Below are 16316 nucleotides of genomic sequence, written 5' to 3' on the forward strand. Positions count from 1 at the left end.
TGACGAGCAAACGCTTAAACCACTAGGCTACCCAATAAAAAAATTGATATCAGAAAGCATTTTCCTTCACAGTTGATTATGGACTGTAAACAGTCATTACAACCTAACAGGATCCCAAAAATCGTTAAAAAAATTATGTTTATTAGAACATGCCTGTCTGAGACCAACAGCAATGTTACCGGGGTACATGTATCAGGAAAACCTTCCTGAATACTCACCACTGCCAAGGTCTATGAAGCTGTCATCTTCTGTGAAATTGATGGAACGAATCATTTGGTCCACTAGTTCAAAGGATGTTTCACCATAGACCTGACAACAGAATATTGAATAAAATGATACAAGCGGTCCTTAGCATGCATCTTAAGTCCAACATTCAAATCACCCTCAATTAGAAGAGTGAGTGAGTTGGGTTTAACGCCGCTTTTAAGATTATTCCAGTTATATCCATCGTGTCAGCTTAATGTGGGAGGAAAGCCCGAAGTGATGCAGGTCTAAGACGTTTACCACTTGGGTGAAACCCACGAGCACGGGTATAGTGCTGACAAACCTAGAAACATAATTGGGGCGAACTGGGATTCGAACCCACAATCATAGGTTTCTGGCGTGCCCAAGGGACGCAACTCTGCACAGCGAATCGCGGCGCCTTAGACGACTGGGCCACCAGTGCCCCCTGAATTAGAAGAAGGTACAAGTATATAAAGTCAAAACAGATCATGATTTGCCATACTCATTAGGATTTCAGCATCAGGCAGAGATATGATCCTGATTGAAGGATGACATGCATGATAAACTGGCAAGAGATGATCTCAACATTATTTTCCATGGTTAAGAATTACAGTGACATGTACAGCTCAACACTGGTTATCTTGGCAACAGTGCATTTAACATCTTTACATCTAAAATCCCTTTGGAGATTCAAGAGTTAAATCATCCTAGAGTAACACCCTTATCATAAGAGCTGATTAAATTGGTATCAATCTGTTCCAGTTTGTGACCTTGACGAATGTCAATATATTCTAACATAGTTGCTCATGCTTTTTAACCCCTGGTTTGGCCCCTGGTATTGTTTATCTGCCAGGAAATAATTGTCATTTTGCTGATTCCATGGAAAACTTGTTCAGACTAGCAACCAACTGTGTTGACGTCTAATTACCTCGGGTGAGAATGGTTCATACTGGTTGAGCTTCTCAGGGTCGGTGACAGCATGGTTGTAGCACTGCTGGAGAATGTGTTTCAGCAAGGTGGTGGAGGGACGCTTGTTTAACTGGTATGTCTGGGCTGTTCCTTTCCACTGTTAACAAAGAAACCGAAATATTAAAGCAGGTACAGCCTACATCAGGTATTCTACTGAAACTGATAATTACCTACACAACACTGAATCTTCCAATACTGTTCAAGGGTAAGGAAATGTGTCTTTAATCAACCAATAGTTTTGCTGAATATTTGTGGTAAGTCAATATGAATAAATTAATAGTTATTGATTTTAAAAAAAACAACTTAAAAATGCTTTTGTAAGAAAAGAAAATCAGTTTACAATAAACACTACCCATCAATATATTCAAACAAAACAAATAAATCCATGAGTCAAAATACTCCAGTGGACATAAATATTACTGTATTCAACATAATAAGCGCCCTGCTCTGATATATTGGCTAGTGAACAATCCCAATTAGCACCTCTTCCGATTGATCAATGTACACAAGACTTATTTATTCATGTATAATACGCACTCGTGTGTTATATGCACCCTTAATTATGGGCAATTTAATTCTGGAAAAATATATCCGTCGTGTATAATACGCACAGACTTTTCCTTTGTATCATTGCATGTACATAAACCTAGAAATTTACGATCTTTTCTCTCACCAAATTATATTCTAATAAGAGCCCCCTATTTCTAATTTTGAGAGCGCCCTGGGCGTTTATTACATTGAATACGATATGATGTCTTCACTATGGATATGATTGGTACTCACCAGCTGAAGCGCGCTGTCTAGGTTGTTGTTGTACGTGTCGCATAAATGCTTCAAACTTTCGTAGCTGAAACGAAAATGGCCCACATTAAACTTGCTCCATACACAACGCAAAGACCCTTGTATAAACTTCCCACATGCCTTGTGTCAAAGATCCCACCTTGCATTAAATCAGCTAAATTTGAAATGTATAATAACGATATCAAAACGATTATCATTTATTCATTCAGCTCCATATTCTGCTATTTCGTTTTTCACAAACCAGTCAAGCAAAATGTCAAAAGCAGACAGTGATCAGAAAAACATGTCTATCACTAATAATATAAAATGTCAACTTTGCAAATTAATAACGCAACTTCATAGAATCATCCGACTCTCAACCTCAGTTGTTTGGAAGATAGCTCCATCACAATATCAGACTGGTTGAAGTTGGTCAGTGACTTCTAGTCAGCTTGCCTATTCTTGCCGGCCTACTGCTGGGGAAGGCCAATTTTGAACCAGAATCCCCATAGGGCCTCAAAGTTTACTTAATTCAACTTTTAATATTTAAGAAGTGCCATCCAAGCATGGACAATGTCAACAGAATACTAATGAAAGAGTCATTGCATCAAACTGTGCACAATGACACTCATAAAAATATATAGGGATATAACTTTTTTCACTGAATCACCATGTTTATAGGAAAACTATGTTTAGAGAAAAGTATCAAATGAATCAGAATTGAAAGAACATTATTCACTGGACACATCATAATCACTGCAAGCAGAAAATCATTCGTCATTGTTGGATGACAAGAAGAGTGGAACTCCTGGACATTGTAATGTGTGGTCCTGGTGATGTAAGAACTGATTCATGACATGGTGATGTAACCAAATGGTAATGCACAGTGATTCAGCATGAATAATTCTCCCTGGTATGACAAAATGTCCATCACATCCTCACAAGTGGTCAAAAGAGATGGTTATTGCGATGAGATCACAACAGTAAATAATACCCGGTATCATTGTAATCATGATCATAAACTTGATCATATTGTTATATTTATCATATATTTTTTCAAATAATTACTCCTAATTCAGTGCACTGGTTATTATAATTTATTTTTCAATTTTCACATGTTTCATTTTATTTCATAACTTGATTCCTCAAACATTTTTCTCTCTTCATTGATTTCATAGCGACCTCTGCCATCTTATGTCTGCTGTATTGCTTAATGAGAATTAAAACCTCACTAAACACACAGTCTCAATCTAAATTCTCATTTCCTTAAAAATGTATAATAATTTCAGGGCAAAAATCAAAGGGATCCATTACTCATTTCTATAATTAATACCCAACTGATGATGAACTCCTGTGTGACTTCAGTTTGTCAGCACTAGGAGACAGTCTCAGGGTAATCAGGCAGAGCTCGAAAACTGATCAAATGACCAGCTATCATTAATAATCCAGGGTTGACCTCAATCACCAAGAAACTGTGACAACAGGAGTGTCCCTCCGAGACCAATGCTGACCTCACATCCTGCAAATGAGCATGTCTGTGATGCCAACATTGACCGAGGAGCCGCCAACCCAGATCAGGCTCCGATATCGGCCCTGTATTGATTTGTAACTCTAATCAGCTGGTGCGACTGTCATTTGGTCCAAGTTGACGCAATCTTGAGCTGGCGAGCAACATTCAGCCATGCCATCGTCGGACTGACGTCAGTACTAAATCATGTTTTATATGGGCATGAGCCTATTCTCATAGAGAATATCATGAAAACAAGCACCTTGGAGAACCACATTTCCTAAACATGTTGTTTTGCACTTTGTCTAGTAGGCATGGTGGTAAGCCTACGTAAGACCACTGAAGATGTTTGCGCAGGTTTTGCATGATCAGCACATATATGCAATAATTGTTTACCAAGACACTAATGTTGTTACAGTGTCCACTGTCATAATAAGATTATGCCAATTTAGCTTCAACCTGATTAAAAAATGTCTCATGAAGAAAGTTTGATCTTATATGGGTTGCAAAACATATTTCAATCATAAAATAAAAAGGGAAACGTAAATCGAAACAGTGCAAACAGAAACACTAAGTTATTCAGTAATAACATCAGTATAATATTTTTCGTAATAATCAAGTATTTTCAAAACATGTCAACCTAATGTTTCTTCACAAAATGTGACATGACATGACATACCATATATACACACATATCTGTCACACTGAGTTTATGTGATTAGACTTCGGCATGTTCTTCATCACTAAGGTAAAAACAGAATTGTAAATGCCGAATTTGACAATCAAACTACATGTTTTACTTGGAGAGCAACAAATATACATCCCAGAATGATGAAACATGTGTCAATAGAAACTGCATATACCTTTAATGAGGACAACTGTTGCCACCAGAGACACACTTGTATCACTCATACAAACATACTGACTCGGACTACTAGCTGTTGAATGTCAATGTGACCCAGCAGTTCATGCAATATGGCACTATTTATCGCCAGACATGCCAGAAAGGAGCAAGCTTTGGTCTCATATTTGAATAGGGTGCCCTGAAAAGATTATTCATTATCATGATTATTCCAAGAAGGAATATGTCCTTGACCATAACAGAGTGTGACGAATTTCAGGGAAAACAACAGATTGGACAACACACATAGCAACTCAGAAAGCTTTGTGTGATCTGATGCATTGATTATTAATGTCCAACAGAACATCACATAATTTCATATACTACTATTGTCATAACCTTGTAAAATAACACTTTTTCAACCTAACTTCCTGTTTCTTTGAAAAAATACAATCATTAATGTGACCTGATGCATCTATATTTAGTAATCTGGAATTTACAAGGAAGAAACTGGCATTAATCATGAACTTGCAAACAGCAGACAATGGGCAACACAGCAAATGTGATCTTATTCCAATACCACTGCTAGACATGGTAACCAAATGAATTCATTATCAAGATAATAAATATTTGACCTTCTAACAGGGTTATTACAAAGACTTGTGCTAAAACATTAATGTTCAAATGTCATTTGAGAGAATTGCCCCCCTTTTATGGGGAAACACAATACGGTAGAGTAATGGGAAACTGTCCCTGATAAAACCAATTGCGGAATGTGATAGTAGGACATTGATTCAGATTGTACAACAGAGAATGAAGCCATGAAGATAGAATCAGATGTTCCTTTTATCTCTATGCCACACTGCATAAAACTCACCACTTTCTAATTTGTAACCCTATATTAATAGACTGCAGTGCTTGACTAAGTTTGATAATTTTTAACTAGGAATTAGTTGTTTCATTAATTAAACATTTTGAAAAACATAGAGTTTGATCAATATATTTGTGTTTGTTTGTTGCTTAATGCTGCGCACAGCAACATTCCAGCTATATGAAATCAGTCTGTATATATTTGTGTTTGTTGCTTAATGCTGCGCACAGCAACATTCCAGCTATATGAAATCAGTCTGTATATATTTGAGTCTGGACCAAACAAACCACTAAGTGATATTGTGGGTAACAATCCACTCCTTTGGGGCATGCTACAGTGTCAGAAACTGTCACTAGTCCTGCAGTCCTTGCCAATATTGCCCAATGGTAAAGGTATCATAAGGACTAGTAGAAATTGTCCTTTTTAAGGGTTTTGCTTTAAGTTATCATTGTAAGGAGTAGTGGACGAAAACTGTTAGTTTCTAACCCTGTGCTATCAACTAAGTCAAGGTGACTTGTTCCAACTTGGAATCCTCAAGGTAGAGAATCGGCCAGGCCTTAACGTGAGGTATTACTTAACCACAAAACATTGTTTACTCAACTCATGTTTTACTCGAGTTGATTCTAAAATGCCACTAGCCAAGCTGACCAGCTCAGTCTCACAAAACAGTATAGTTCACCTCTTCTGAGTATCAAGAATTCTGGGTCTTACTTGTTTTCAAGGATGGTAAGTACACACCACACTGTACTACTCCCTATCAAAAACAGAAAATTGTTGAAGCGGCATAAACATGATAAAGCAATATTTACTACTGTACAATGTACATGGTTTGATGAAATAGAATAATGTAAGGACTAGTACAGTGTTACAAATTAAAAGGAGCCCTGTTGTTTGTGACACTTGCTGATATAGTATTGGAAGCAAGGGACCCTCTCTGTCTCTTACATTCAACATTACGGGTATGCAGGACCTCCTGACATTCATGCTTAATTTCAAACACTGAAAGCATGTCCATGAGGACAAGGAAATCCTTCCAACTAGTAATTGTCCTAGCCCATGAACATGAAGATCTGGGTTAGAATTGGCCTTCAGAAATCCTTGTTGTTTGAGGTGACTTACGGGATCGGGTTGTCAAGCTTGCTGACTTTGTTGATTCAGAATGTCACTAACTGGATTGTCTGGTCCAGGCTCAATTGTTTACAGACTGCCGTCATAAAGCATGAATATTGCTACGTGTGTCGTTCAACAAACAAACAAATTACTATTCCTAGCTCCTGTGGTTTATGAAGCTTTCTAATGTCTAACACTACCATTGCTACAAATGATAATAGAACCATTAGGCATTGTTAGGCATGCACTATTAACAGTTGCTAGTTGCTATGCAGGGTTAAACAGCAACCATGCCATGCTTGCTGCAAACACTGCTTTATACCACATACCACCTATCTGGTCAAGTTTCACATTCACTCAATGTTTCCATTTTAACAACTGGTCAGTGTTTAATGACAACTAACTGAACTTTTCTTTGTTCAGTATATAAATATTCACTCAATGTTTCCATTTTAACAACTAGTCAGTGTTTAATGACAACTAAATGAATTTCTCTTTGTTCAGTATATAAATATTCACTCAGTGTTTCCATTTTAACAACTAGTCAGTGTTTGATGACAAAGGGTCAAGCAAGGAAGGGGACCTTTCAATGACCTGCCTAAAACAAATACTGACCCAAACAATTCAACAGATCTTTCAGCAGATGTTGATCTGAACTTACACAGACAGAGAGGACAACTGAATGCTAAATACGGACAAACAGTAACCATCTGTCAACAAACGATAATGCCAGTGTTCACACTACACAACAGCTGCAACATCTCCAACTGGTTTCAACTTCAGCAGCCGTAGGAATTATTAGATTCAACTATGCAAAATCCTAAGGATTCAATGTTACACATTCTCTATAAACATGATCAAGGTCAGATAAAATTATGCTCAACATGCAATGAAAACATTTTCTTGCTCATTGCCAAAGTCTAGATTACTATAAATCATAGTCTCAAAACAGAAGACATTGAAAGGTATGTTGAAAGGTATATACATACCTGGACTACCAAAGACATTCATGATGTTGGAAGCACATTGAAAATCTAGATACATCTGCAGATCTTAAACTCTCAACACCAAGACCAGGGATAATTCTAGGGTGGGGACTTGTGCTTTTAGCCCCTAAATTTTTAAAAAAGGCCCACGTTTTCAAATACCAAGGGGCATTTTAACATTGAGCTGGATGGGCGAACCTCTGGAATATTTTGAAATTTTCACACAAAGGGTCCATGTCAGAAAATTCCAAGAGTGAACCCTGCAAGACCTGCTATATAGTTGGCTTTATCATACTTTACAGAAGTATTGTATTCTGGTAGTCATATACATTTTCAATTAGCAAGGTAATATTCCAGCCCAAATGCACCATCATTGATAAATGGAACTCACACCTCAGGATGCATTAGGAAAAAGCTTAACATTTTAGATCCATCCCTGTCCTATAAAACTCCAATAACACAAAGCATGATCTATAACAAATGTCAAACAATACAAACAGTTATAATTCGGCACTAATCAGGTGACAGCAAGAAACAAACACATGTAGAAATGGATTTACTAACAGGGAGTGAGAGTGTATGTTGTTACACACCACTGAACAGCAATATTCAAGTGAGGCAAACCAGTGAATGACAGCATGAGCATCGACCCATACAGTCATAACACACAATAAGGTGCTGGGTGAGAGCATAATTTTCCCCCAAAGAGATGGACCAAGGTTGTGAGAGTGACTAACCAATATGAAGCAGCCCTATGTTGTACCTCCAATGATGTAAAAGGTCATGCAAAACAAATTCATCATTTTTACCATTTACTAATTTTGAACTGCAGGATCATGACTGATAAGTTCAGTTTTTTTAATAGAGGTCCGAAGCAGACAAAAAAATGGTTGATGGTGAGAGCACTTCATCACTTAGCCCCATTGAAAGTAACCTCAAACTACACACGTTACCAGAGACATCTGCCCTAACGCCCAATGGAGAAGTGGAATAAGTTCATTCAGTCTATGAGCATCTGTCAGAGATCTGTGTTTATTAGGAAGCATTTTTATCCTCACCTCTTGGAGTCGGTCGCCTGAATCAATTTGGGATCCATCGACTGCTTCAGCTCTGGAAAGTCCTCGCACACCCATCTGAAACATGAAGAAGAATTTATTACACAACCACACAATGATTAATAATAGCAGAGGGCTTGTAACATGGTTAATGGAAATACAAAAAGATTACACAGTTGACTAAAACAAAACTTCAAACAGTATTGAATCACCAACGATATGGATCATGATTGGAAGTGTTGGTGGTAGCAGTTATGACCAAAGTATCTTCATGGATCCACTTTACTATATCTCAATTCAATTACAATAAATACCCTGGACCCATTCGCCACCATGAACTGGTTTTGAATCTCATTCAAAATATATGAAGCAGAAAATATCTGTCCAATACAATTACAATCATGAGCTAAAATCATTTTCTGTGTGAAGTCACTGATAAGAAAGATGGGGTTGGTTTCATCACTTCTTAAACAAAGCTATATAGGTGCAAATGGGTCCTGGGTATTTATCACAAACGTGAAAACATAATGCACAGGTTTATCAAGTTCGTTGTTTAACGAGGCACTCAGGAATATTACAGCTGTATGACAGCGGTCTGTAAATAATCAAGTCTGGATCAGACAATCCAGTGATTGATATCATGAGCATCGATCAGTGCCCAGCAGTGACGTAGCCGAGGGCTGTTACAGATTTTAGCAACTTTGGAGACATGAACTGTGTAACAATTTAGCAACGACACAAACAGGATCAGTTTCCACATCTGTGATCTGCGGCTTGGGTCTGTTTCCTCAATCAAAAACAGTTGGATTTGTTTGAAATGTGTACAAATTGCTACCTCATTTCAGTTTGTCACTGTGTGGACCATCTGACTGCATTTTATCACTTCTTGATGGGCCAGGCAGACTTTAATCAAACGTGATCTCTCATAGCCTAGGGTAGCTTCCATTTAGCAAGGGGCAGTAACTCTAGCAGGTGGGCCAATAGATTGTAATGTTTATATACTGTTATTGAGAGCTGAAAATGACTTAAGGACAGAATTTAAGAATGATATTATTTGATAAAGAGGTTATCCAGGAAGTAAGTTTTTATACAGGTAACTATCCAATATTAGAAATAAACACTACGTAGTTAGCTCACCCAGGCTTGCTAAACATTGCTAAATACAATGTTTATTATTAATACAAAACATGCTCACCAGATAACCTTTACCTTTATGTATTATTCATGAACTTACATATTGAAATGTATTACACTCGCTTATCATGCTTAATAAACATATGAACAGTAATTAAGCACTTCCTGACATGGCTAGCATGCATTTCAAGTACATGTAATCAAAAACTACTGACTGGCATGAGATCCTTGTATAGTTATCAAATTATTATGTGCATACATTTACGGGGAAATGCTTTCAATACTGTAGATGGGCTCATTATTTTGAATCCAAGGATTCATGGGTTTAATACTGGCTTAGGTCATACTTTGTTTGTGTGCTTGCTGACTAAGTAACACCACACTCAAGGTGGCCTGTAAATATCCTGTGATTGATACAATGAACAACAATCCACAGTCTGAATATGATCACACAATAACAAGCTACTCGCTAAGTCTGACCACCTGACCCATTATGACCAGCACGGGTTGCTGGGACCCAAAATACCCGGACTCCCTACAGAAGTAATCTACAGGTCCTACGCTGAGAGGACTTCAACTCCCAGTTATTTCTCTTGACCAAAATCACAATACGATGATCAATAACTCCAAGTACCGTGTATACCAAAACTGGGCTTCATTTATTGTGCTCATGTGTGGAATTGCCTGTATGTTTGTCTAATTGTTTGTTGTTTAATGCACCATACTCCGCAATATTCCAGTCTGTCTGTAAATAATTGAGTCTGGACCAGACAATCAAGTGATTGACATCATGAGCATCGATCTACGTAATTGAGATACAATGACATGTATCAACCAAGTCAGCGAGCCTGATCACCCGATTCTGTTAGTCACATAGGTTGCTGGAGACCAATTGTAATGGATCTTCATGGGGATGTTGCCTAGAAATGGCTTGTATCATGAAACTGCATTTCTGTACCATTCCACAATTTATCACCAAACACTTCTTCACAGTGCAATTTTGCTTCAAGTGGAAATCTTCTTGTTTATATTTTTCCAACATGTGTTCCAAAAACATTACGTGTGATAAAGAAGAAAAAATATGACCGATTTATATCTTATCTGTTCAGGAACATGTGACGTCCCTCATGTTAAACATACCACATTTATTCACTCATAACACATTATTATACCTCATGGGCACTATTGTATTTCTAATATATGCTTAGAAACACAGAAGTTATTAGTGGACACAATCATCGTGGTTCCTGTTGTTCAAGATTAATGGAAAATATTTATCTCACTCTCTCAAAAACATCTTTAAGTACACCCTTGATGTTTTTCAGTTCTTCCAAGAAATGCATTAACCACGCTTGTTAACAGAAACAAATTATTATCAGCAGCTCCTAATGGCTTAACCATTGTTAAACTCTTGAGCATGTTGAGTTAATGGAATTTGACATTGGAGATTGTTAGCTTGTTTGATAACATCTTAGCTATGAATTATGAAATCTGTCATCTAACTTATTCATAAGCACCATTCCCAGATGCTAATGACTTTTCATGACTCATATAATACTTTCACAAAGAAAACTGCAACTTAACACAACAGATATCAAAGCTTACAAGTAAAAACCTGTTTAATAAGATGAACAACTGCACACACAATCGGAACCACTAACAAACTGTTCTCCATAAATAACTTATATATCCCAAAGCTGCCACAAGTTCTATAAAAAATACTTCCTTGCATAATCACCATGCACAAAAAGGCAATTAATTTCTTTATCAACACCACCCACACAAACCTTCCAGATATAAGTCAAACAGTGAAACATATCCACAGAGATCCTGTCACCATTATCAAAATAACAAAGGTGTCTTGGAAGTGGCTCTCGTTATTAATGGGATCAATGAAAACAAAAATTTAATAATCCATTGCACATAAACTTATTATTTCTGTTTTATGGAGGTGTAAATGCATGTTAACTTGATTTATGTGTTTTAATGAACATGTTTAAAATTAAAAGATATTTGTTAAATGAGAATATCATTACTGTTTTTATGAAGGTGAAAACGTACATTTAACATAATCAATGTGGTTTATGTACATAATGGCAAAATATTTCTGCAAAAAGTTTAAGTAACATGAAGGTTTCAATACTTTTTCAGCTGTACATCAGTACGTGATGCAATGTCAGAAGATGAAATAACATGAACTGTATTTGTGTCTGCTGGGCATGAGTGAGTGAGTGAGTCCTTGCCGAACTGCCCAATAGATGAGTGTCATTTTAAGGGTTTGGCTTTTTGTTATCATAAGGAGTAGTGGACTAAATATGTTAGTTCCTATCGCAGAAATTGAGCTAAATGCAGCTTTCAACAGTATTTTAATAATATGGCATGTAAGCTTAATGTGGGAGGAAAGCCTGAAGTCTTGCAGGTCTCAGACGTTTACACTTTGGTGAAACCCACAAGCATGGGTATGGTGCTGACAAACATAGAAAGATAATCGGGGCGAACAGGGATTCTCTACCACAATCAAAGGTTTCTTGGCATACCCAAGGGATGCAACTCTGCACATCAAATTGTGGCACCTTAGGCAACTGGGCCACCTGTGCCCCTGTGTCTGCATGTATGTAAACAGGTACACAAATTATTAGCCTTGTATATTTAGGGTTTGTGAGATGTGAACCAGTCATATTTGGAAAAAAAAGTTTAAACTTTGGATTTTAATGAAACAGTTATAAATATTCGTATATCTCATTTGTTAGCTTATCTTCTTCTGCCTCTCCACTGAAAGGGCAATTTTCTTTGTTATATGCATACAGAAGAACCATGTGGCACTTAAGTTTTCATACCCATGACAGCTAAACAAAATGAAAATAAGACCATTTTAGTGTCTACAACAAATGAATCCACCACTTCTTTCACCTCCCACTGAGAGGTGCATCTCACAGCACATAATGTATTCACCACAATCCATAATACGCCAAAAATAAACATGATGAGTAAGCACTTGATATAAAACAAGGCCATATTTCCTCGTGCAGTCTCCAGTACGGGTGCATAATGTGCATGACTGAGCACAACAGTAACCAATTATACCATATGCATCAGATGCAGCACTGCTTCTCTCCTTCAGCAGCCTTGACTAGGTCACAGCGACCTAGGAAGCTCCTTAGGACACTGATGTTTGAACGTGCATTCCATAAATCAATTCTGTCTTGAGATGTATGTTTTCAACTTTAATGATTAGGTAATGTTTAAACAAAAAATAGTAGCCTGGTAGTCTTCAACAGCGTGCCAAAAGCTAAAAAGGTATCCTAGGGAAGGTCAAATTCAAACTTGTAGCAGGTAATTCTGAGAATAAACATGAAAGAGAAACGAAACAATAAATGTGAAAATAATGTTTGACATACTTTTCCATATGAATAGATTTGTTGATGGGCCAAACAATTACATCACAAGAAATTATACTCCTAAAATTGGGCCATATCAAACATGTGTTAAAGTAATTTCTTTCATAAAAAAAACATGGAGTGGGTAATGTTTGTAGTTTCACTTGCAGCCATATTGACATAATACTATCAATGAGGAGAAACAAAAGTATAAAATGTAGCTTTCAATCCCTGCTTCCACACCTTAATATGTTGAATCCAGGTTTTGAGGAACAGAAAACTCAAAACAAGAAAACCTATTGCTGAATTACACACTACATAACTAGGGTAGAGGTAGTTTTGCCAGAAAGACTATTCAGTAGTATTTACCTCAAAACTAAGTCAATAAATGCAGCACAACTATTCACTTCACACTGTCTTTGACAATACATTTCACAATAGCCAACCCATAACTTCAACTTTCACTTTCCAATAACAAACTAGATAAAAGGACACAATTCTTTATGTAAACACGGTCAAGCTGATCTCAATTTCCCTTTCGCTTCTATAATGTTCCTCTGTCCCTGAAATCCTGTACCTAACAGAAACAGTATTGTGTGAATGGAAGCAGTATTCATGTTATAGCGGGTACACCAGCCCCAAGATCAATTCTCCCTTCTGAAGGGTTCCTGCTATGCATTAGATACTCCAAACTAAGGCAGGGTATTGATCAGGCTGCATGTACTATGTACGATCATCAATAAGGCCTGTCAGAATAAAGGATGGAAATAACACAATGTAACCATCTACGCTTCAGGTTCACAACACATGCATAGAGACACTCACCTGCATAATGACTCTCTTGCAGATTAGCGCAAGTCACGGAACCCATGCACCAGTTTGATGATTTTATTGTTTGAAATAGTATTCTTGTCTTGCATAGAAGTTCAGTTACGGTGTATTGCTTTATTCAACAGTGCAAGTGTCATTGTCGACAATAAATAGTCAGCACTTTTTGCAGACTGAGTTGAGAAACATAAAGGGATCAAGCAGCATTCCAGTGACATGGACCTGTCTGAACTTGAATATTCTGTGGTCTGACAAACGTCTTTATGTGTTGCATACTTAACATGCTAAGAGCTGTAGATATTTTGCAAATCATTATAGTTGACTGATGTATCCATAGAGAATATCTCATAATACAATGACTACACTTTCCTTAACTGAGCACAATAATCAGTTTACAGTAGAAAGTTTATGAATTATGAACTTTTAACAAGATGGTTTGGTATTAGTGGGTTAGTTCTTTTCCCTATTCTTTTTACATTTGCAAATGTGAAATGGCCAAAATAATTATTTGGCATCCTTGAATAAGATAATGCAACAAAACAGGGTTAGAACTTAACACTAGCCCACTAGCCAAGGGCTAGTACAGATTCCTGAGGTCAAGTACAAATTTCCCAGTGTCTGCATTGTTTCAACATTGCAAGGGCATTTTATCTTTAACTGGGTGAGTAAAGCTTTTGAGTTTAGCTCCAAACCTACAAAATATAATTCTTCTTATTTCTGATCAACTATTTTTTGCCGCTTACAATTATCAGAACAAAATGAGCATTATCTTGTAAAATACACCAACAGAATATTGTATTTTCCTTAATGAATAATGTTCTCCCTACATAACTCACAAGAATGGTTTACATTTTTGGCTAATGTCTGCAACCAAGCAACTTTTCAATCCGACTGTTTACATGTGCCAGTGCATCTATTTGTGGAAATTGTACAACGCTAAGCTTTGAGGTAACAGGCAGTATCTGCTGACTCGACAGCGAAAGCACAAATCAACAGAAAATAGCATCAAGATGCTGCCACATGTAACAGGTTCCTCCTCAGTGATGGTAAATCATAGACAACTACTTGAGGAGGAGGGATACCTTCCAAGCGCATCTCGGCATCTCACTGCAGACATGCCACCTGGTGGCCTGGTGCTTAAAATAGAAGGTTATTGACCCTCCACTCCACTTTTTTTTCTGTCCTGTATCGATCAAGAGATTTCTTGGCTGGATGGTACGGCATGAAGTATGTGGTACGTTTACTAGTAAGCAGCTCGTCTGAAACTAACCTAATTACGGTGTTCGCCTGTCTGACCTATATTCGGTATGAACAAACTTCTCCATATCAGTGGCGACTCTCTAGCCCAATCAATATCACTCACAGGTACGTACGTCATTATTACCTAATATGGTAAAAGTCACGCCCTTCTCTGTGACGATATTGACCAAAAGCCCACAGCTTCCGGCAGGCAAACCTTTGTGGTTTCATGAAAACTGTTGATAAACTCCCACTCGTTGAAACAATAAAGTGAAGTGTCTGAGGATTCTACCTTGGGAAAAAATCAATATGATGAAAAAGATTACAGCAAGCGTACATTTGTCTAAGTATTGATTATAATGACAAGATATGTTACATAACACAAGTCCTGGGTATTGTCCTCCTCAAGGGATGTAAATCTTCATCAAGGGCCTATCAAAAGCTCTGGAAATAGCAGAGCATTGACAGAGCAGCCAAGCACCACAGCCCACAGAGCTGTATCAAAGTGAGATAATATCAATTTCCATGCTTAAAAATTCATGTTAGCATGGTTAGGAACATGTTAGTCTTACCACTGTGAAAATACTAACATTGAAATGTTTGTTTAACCTTGTTGACAAAATTAGAGTACTTTATTTTACTTCCCTGCCGAGTCATGACTTTCCCTTCTACATATCTGGAACAGTGGTTAAAAATATTGGGCTGAACTGAAGGCAGTGTAAAAAATCAAACAAAACAGTTTGTTTGTCAGCTGTCAATTAGTTGTATTTAAAACAAATACAAGGAAATATCCAATTGTCCTTATGTCATGTTAATGCTAAGCTAATATGATAGGCAGGCGGATGTATTCCATACTTGCCAATTTTCAGTTGAAAAACACTATAGCTTGATCACCATTTTTCCATGTACTATAGTCCATTACCATATACACAGAAACTGTAAGTCCTCAAGATACCCCAAATTTGTAAAGGTCAGAGGGTTATAGTGTCGGGCCTGGAAAACCTGAAAGTGTGCTCACGCCATCAACTACTAGTTTGCATAGTAAAGGAAACTGGGCATTGTTGACTGCATATTAGTGTTTACCTTCTAACATCAGGGACCGCCTCCGTGGTCTAGTGGTAGAGCGTCCGCCCGGAGAGCGGAAGGTCCGGGGTTCGATCCCCGCCCGCGTCATACCAAAAGACGTTAAAAGATGGTACTTGTTGTTACCCTGTCTGGCACTCGGCATTAAGGGGTTAAAGCAAAGACTGGTCGGCTCAGAGTCAGTATACTGTGTCTGAGTGGGGTATTCATGTTAAACTGGGGCATGGTATCTCAGTGAGCTAGCAGTCCGGTCTAGTACAAGCAGACACACACACATACACACACACACACACACACACACACACACACAC

The 16316-nt window shown here is 37.6% G+C and overlaps 1 protein-coding gene across 8 annotated transcripts in view; it reads right to left on the reverse strand.

Moving 5' to 3' along the window:
- Positions 1 to 16316, reverse strand: part of LOC124114522 (histone-lysine N-methyltransferase, H3 lysine-79 specific-like) — a 50430-nt gene that overhangs the window by 30827 nt on the left and 3287 nt on the right. For all 8 annotated transcript variants that reach the window (XM_046475140.2, XM_046475138.2, XM_046475137.2 and 5 more), the window contains exons 3-6: positions 8348 to 8422; positions 1978 to 2041; positions 1154 to 1291; positions 219 to 309 (exon numbers count right to left, since the gene is read on the reverse strand). In XM_046475140.2, the coding sequence (XP_046331096.2) occupies positions 219 to 309; positions 1154 to 1291; positions 1978 to 2041; positions 8348 to 8422 (368 nt within the window). The remainder of the gene's footprint in view (positions 1 to 218; positions 310 to 1153; positions 1292 to 1977; positions 2042 to 8347; positions 8423 to 16316) is intronic.

Source organism: Haliotis rufescens, unplaced genomic scaffold (assembly GCF_023055435.1).
Source record: "Haliotis rufescens isolate VD_foot unplaced genomic scaffold, xgHalRufe1.0.p SCAF_2, whole genome shotgun sequence".
NCBI classification, from domain to species: Eukaryota; Metazoa; Mollusca; class Gastropoda; order Lepetellida; family Haliotidae; genus Haliotis; species Haliotis rufescens.